Genomic DNA, 6,394 nt, shown 5'->3' with positions numbered 1-6,394 from the left:
TGTGTTTTCATGTTCTTCAACGCTACTTCCAGATAGGACTTCTGAATTTAAAACTCAGTAGTGTATTCTCCCATGTAGAGGAAAAGGATGACCCAATACGCCTTACATTCTTCCAGAAAGTTGCTTCCAAAATACACTTCTCCTCTATTTACCCCTGGAAACATTTTCAACTCAGATGGCAATAAAAACAGGGAGCATAACTTTGTATTATGAACAGTCACAACACAGTACGTTATTGTGTAAGTTTTTTTGTCTAGGTTGCTACTTTACACACTAGATTTTAAGCTTCTTGAGTGCAGGACAATATGTTTAATTGATCTTTTAATTTCTATTGCTTCTTATAAAGCCAAATATAAGGTAAGTTCCCAGTCACTTGTGTGCTGGTAACCTGAATCTCTGAAAAAGAAAAAAATCCTCTTTTGAAGTTCCCCAATTCCCACGGCATTAACACTGATTTCAAGCTGCCAATATGACATAATTGAACTCAGAGTTGAGAAGAAATACACAGTATGGCCTCTTACAAGCTGGCTTAAGCTGGCTCCATCACATTGCTACCCCAGTGTTTGTAGTATACACGGAAATTCGCTCCCATCTATTACTTTTCCAACAGCAATAAAACTGATATGACTCCCATCAGTTTCCCATCTCTGTTTTCTTCTGAATTTTTCTACCATTTTATACAACTGAGTTTTAAGCTTCGATTTGCCTCTTAAATTGATGTAATTACCATAATCTCTTTTCGGGAATGAACTATTTTACGTCTAGCTATATATAGCAGTTTACAGGCTGAGCATCCTGAATTATTTTCTTGGTTCTTTTTGTTGTTGTTGTTAAAGACTGGCACCTGAGCTAGCATCTGTTGCTAATCCTCTTTTTTGTTTTCTTCTTCTCCCCTCCCACCAGTACATAGTTGCATATTCTAATTGTAGGTCCTTCTGGTTGTGCTGTGTGGTACGCTGCCTTAGCATGGCCTGATGAGCGATGCCATGTCTGCGTCCAGGATCCAAACTAGTGAAACCCTGGGCCACCTAAGCAGAGCACGTGAACTTAACCGTTCATCCATGGGCCCGGCCCCCCTTTTGGTTCTTTGACTGCTTAAGAGAACCACAGTAGGTCCTTCATGGCATTTGTGAAATATCTGAAATTTTATGGAAAATTATATGAATGTGTTTATATGTGATTTTTTTGTGGAGAAAGTCTCATGGATTTCACTAGATTCCAAAGGGGCCATTGTGCAGAAAAAGGTTAAGAACCTCGGCCCCAAACTTCCTTACATTCTACAATACTTCATGATCTTTCTAGTTCTCCACAGTTCCTATTTCCCGTAAAGAATTAGCAAGTATCCCTAATCCTTGAAGCTGTTCTATTGACTGTCCAGAACTGGATAATGATCTATGGCTTATATGCCACAATGAATCTATTTCTACCTGTTGTACTATTAATTATGAATGAAGAAAATAGGCTAAAGTATCCTCTAAGAGGGACAACATATCTTTCTAAAGGCATGATATACGGAATTGAGGACCCAGTTCACACTTTTGATCTTAAAACATTTTTCCTAGATGCTTTTGGCAGAGTGTGGACTACACTAGTGAAGAGCATGGCACATAAGATACCGAAAACATGGTTTCAAATCCTAACCCTGTTCCATGTTAGATGTCTAGCTTTTTTTTTTTTTTTTTTTGAGGAAGATTACCCCTGAGCTAACATCTGCTGCCAATCCTCCTCTTTTTGCTGAGGAAGACTGGCCCTGAGCTAACATCTGTGCCCATCTTCCTCCCTTTATATATGGGATGCCTACCGCAGCACAGCTTGCCAAGCAGTGCCATGTCCACAACCAAATCTGAGCCAGCAAACCCTGGGCCACCAAAGTGGAACGTGTGAACTTAACCATTGTGCCACCAGGCCAGCCCCAGATGTCTGGCTTTTCATGGCCTAAATGTCTGTAGGCCTCAATTTCTTCATCTCTATAATACAATTAAAAATATTATATATTTCATCAAGATGTTTTGAAGAATAAATGAAAAGTGACTTAAAAGCTGTTAGTAGAAAACATAGTGTAAAATAAACAATCACTAAAATGTTAGTTAATTACTATGAGTATTACTTTTATTATTACATTATTACTATTTTCACATTACCATTATCGGATTATAAAACCTTAGGAGTATATCACACTTATATTTTATGAGTGAAAAAACTAAACATATGTTGAATAAATGAAAAAAAAAGAGAAAAGCTATCAGATAGGCAGTAACCTACCAGGGTTGCTTTTCTACAGTAAAAGTCATTTTTTACAGGTTTTTCTCAAACAATCATCTCTGTTTATTTTGTAAGGAGAAGACTGCATACAGCCTTGCGAATCTGTTTTGTTTTTACACTGTAGATGATGGGATTGAGGACAGGGGGCAAATGCAGGTATATATTGGCCATCATCGAATGGACCACTTTGGGTGCTGTTCGACCATAGCGATGCACCAAGGACAGGCTCATCATGGGGACATAGAAAATAGTTACAGCTCCAATGTGGGAGACACAGGTGCTAAAGACCTTGTGTCGTTCTTCAGGGGAGGCAATATGGAGGACAGAGCAAACGATCAAGATAGAAGACAGGATGATGCATGGTGTATCTACTCCTGTGGTCAGGATGAGATTAATTAATCCCCAGATGCTGTTGGCCCGAGTATCAGAACATGCTAATTTAATCACATCTGGATGGTAACAGTAGGAGTGGGAAAGGGTATTCATTTTACAGAAATACAGGGGCTTAAGGAGCAAGAGTAGTGGCACTATCAATACCACAGTGCGTATAATCATTAAGAGGCCCATCTGAATGATTCTGGAATTAGTGAGACTGGTAGTGTACCTCAGAGGATCACAGATCGCCACATAACGGTCAAAAGCCATAGATACCAGCACCCCAGACTCCATGAAGGTAAATCCATGAAGAAAAAACATCTGGACAATGCAAGTATCCAGACTGATTTCTCTTGCATCAAACCAGAGAATGCCTAATGTTGTTGACATTGTAGAAAGAGTCAAGCCCAAGTCAGCAGCTGACAGCATGGAGAGGAAATAGTACATGGGCTCATGGAGACTCTGCTGGGTAATGATGACAAACAGGATCATGCTGTTCCCAGAGAGGGCAACGGTATACAGACAACAGAAAGGAATGGAGATCCAGGCATGGACAGACTCTAGGCCAGGAATACTGGTCAAAAAGAAGGCTGGAAATTTAGATGTCAAGTTACTTAGGATCTCCATGTTGTTCTGGATTGGCAGCATTTATCATCACAATGTTGACATCCTATAGAAATAATAAATTACATTGTTGCACCAAAATATGTAGATAAAATTGCTTATGGTTAGGAAAGTTATCTAAGGTCATGGTTAAGTTCCTTATATATGTTAGTGTACATACATATATATATATAAACATTTTTACTCTTAAATTCAAATAAATATATCCATATAACTTTATAATTTTAATAATAATTATTTTCCATATTGACAGAATTCAAATTCCATTAGATCACAAGATTCTATGAATAGAATATTATTTAAGAACAATCGGTTCATTCAATTTTGTTGTGTATGAAATGACTACGATAAATGCACCTAGATATATCTCTGGGTCTGCAGTGTCCATGTGGGTGTGAATTTTGAATTTTCAGTCAAAAATCTACAGATTTCTGCTAGTGATATACATTTAGAAGTTATCATTGCATAAGTGCCATTTTAAACTGTCAGCGTGTGAACAACCTCAGAAAGTGGATTTACAAGAGAAAACTGTTGACGACAGAATTAGGTGATTGAATACAGAGCATGATAGCAATTAGCCCTCAAAAAGATAAGGATCATCATTTCCACTGACACTAGAGATAAGTGACAAATGGGTATGTTGGTGGAGGGGTATGTAAGGGAATTATCAGGAGTGCCTGCTTGTTGGGTTTTCTTTTCATTGTTTTTTTATTGTGGCCAAATAAACTGAATATAAAATTTACCATCTTACCATTTAAGTGTACAATTCAGTGATATTAAATAAATTCATAATCTTGTGCAACCATCACCAACATCTATCTGCATAAGTCTTTTCATCTTGTAAAAGTGAAGTTCTGTACCCATTAGATGCTAACTCCCCATTTCTCAATTTCCTCTGGCTCTGTCAATCACCATTGTACCTTATCTATGATTGTGACTCCTCTAAATGTCTTGTATAAATGGAATCATGCAACACCTGATTTTTAGGACTGGCTTATTTCACTTAGCACTGTGTCCTCCATGTCACAGTCTATGTCAGAATTTCCTTCCTTTTTAACCAAGGCCTACTTTTTTCCTGGTGAATTATTAGGGGGAAATTTACTGCTATTCAAGGGGTATCAAGGGATCAGTGCTGGTCTGAGGATAAGAGAGGGATTTTCAGTAGATGTTGAAGGTAATAGGAGAGACAGTAGAATCAATACCCACAGAAATGTTATAAGTGTTATAAAATCTTATTCAACTAAAATTTTAAAAATAATTTTAAAGTTACATATTTATATTGTTAAAATCAATTTTAAGAAGACTTGTCAAATAAAAGCAATACTAGTTATTATAATATCCATATTTTTCCAAGCTTTTTAATATAACAGGTAAAGTTTACTTCTTGAGAGTAAATACCCTATAATATGTATAACATAACCACTCCCTTTCTGCCGCTTTTCTATAGTTCCTTTTAAACTCCAGTTCTCAGGGTTTTTATTCAATCTGAGCAAGCCATTGAAATATTTAACTATAAACTAGTAGGAATCAGATATCTGTGTGTTGTACTGATCCCTGAGGACAGAGTGGACCCTAATGTTATCTGACATTTTGGTAAGCCCATATGAATATTTGTGAATAGGTAACAAGCAAGCACAAAGTCAACACAATGAACACCTTTCTCTACCTTCTTACCAGCTTCACGTGGGAAGAGGAGCCTTCTCTGTCTTCACTAGCAGAGAGAGACCAGGTTAAAGTTCTGGAGCCACGGACTTTACAGAAAAGTAGGACTGAGCTGTGGGGCCGTTGGTAAAATGTGAATCTCCCTGGGGCTGTAGACAGAGAAAAACTGAAATCCCTCTCTTCATCTCTATCCCAGGACATTGCTGTGTAATCTCAGAAGAGTTTGAGCTACTAACTCAAGAGAGCAGGGGCCACAGGGATATTAAATGCAAAGCAAATAAACCAAAGCATCCAAATAAACGAAAAGTTTAGACATCATTCTGGGCACTAGAGAATAGAGAGACACATGCCATTGTCTATGGATTATCAGTGTGCTGGGAAGATAGCAAAGCAAACCAAACATCACTGGAATAATTGTGGTGACAATGAGGAGAGACGAAATATGTACTCCAGTCTCCAGGCCCCTGTTCCTACACTACCACATTGATCCATAGGGAGGATGATAGGTCCACTCCCAAATGGGTCAGCTTCTGATATATTAATTCAGCCCCATTTTGCCAGTGGCTGGGTCACTGTGGGTGAATCATGAGTTCTCATATGCATGTGTTCTTGCTCTTGTGCTTGTTTTCCTGTGGTAATAAGTTCAAGAGCCCAGGCTCTTAGGAAAGCTTGCTCATCTTTATCAATGTGGGCAATTCAGTAATGGATGCAGATTGATTTACAGACCTACCAATTTTAGATTCATAGGAAAGGAGAAGACCCACACCCAAACATTATGCTTCTCCTTTATGGAGAAGCCGTGCACTGGCAGAGAGTCTTAGGTTTGCCTAGATGTCAATAAAGCCAGTAATTTGTTTCCCATTTAGCTATTTAGTTCTAATTTTTATTGGCTGTTATTCCTTTGCTTCCTTGTTTGAGAACTCTTAATGACAGAATGTGTGAGGGGTTCAATTCAAGCACTGTAGTCCTACCCGGAACCCCTATCAAGTGTCTGGACTGCTACTTCAAAAATAAGAATAAACTGTGAGCAAATTATGTTGCAAAATTTTATGAGCCAGTGTGAAAGAATTAAAACTGTTCCCTTCAAAGAGCTTATAATCTAATTAGGGTTTCCTTCTGTGATGGACAGACTGTGAAATGATAAAATAGTACCAGATTATCCCTGCCTCCTTGTCCTCAAGCCCTTGTATAATACCTTGCTCTTGAGTGTGGATAGGACATGTGACTTGCTTCTAACCAGTAGAATATGGCAAAGGTGACAGCATATCACTTCTGTTCTTATGTTACATAGGATCTGGTTTTGATGAAGCAGGCTGCCATGTTGTGCAGGCCCATATAGCAAAGATCTGAAGGCCTTCTCCAGCCAACAACCGGTTAGCAACTAAATGTGGTGTCCTTTGGCCAACAACCAGAAAGAAACTGATTCCCTAAACCCAATAGGCCACAAAGAACTAACTGAATCCTGCCAACA

At 38.4% G+C, this 6,394-nt stretch overlaps 1 protein-coding gene across 1 annotated transcript; it reads right to left on the bottom strand.

The window, feature by feature from the left end:
• Window positions 1-2,325: 2,325 nt before the first annotated feature.
• LOC124225340 (olfactory receptor 51F1-like) lies at window positions 2,326-3,285 on the bottom strand. The gene has a single exon (XM_046637959.1). It carries the CDS (start codon window positions 3,283-3,285, stop codon window positions 2,326-2,328), a length of 960 nt encoding a protein of 319 aa, XP_046493915.1.
• Window positions 3,286-6,394: the final 3,109 nt, after the last annotated feature.

This window comes from Equus quagga, chromosome 14 (genome assembly GCF_021613505.1).
Source record: "Equus quagga isolate Etosha38 chromosome 14, UCLA_HA_Equagga_1.0, whole genome shotgun sequence".
NCBI classification, from domain to species: Eukaryota; Metazoa; Chordata; class Mammalia; order Perissodactyla; family Equidae; genus Equus; species Equus quagga.
This window is presented reverse-complemented; position numbering and strand designations above follow the sequence as displayed.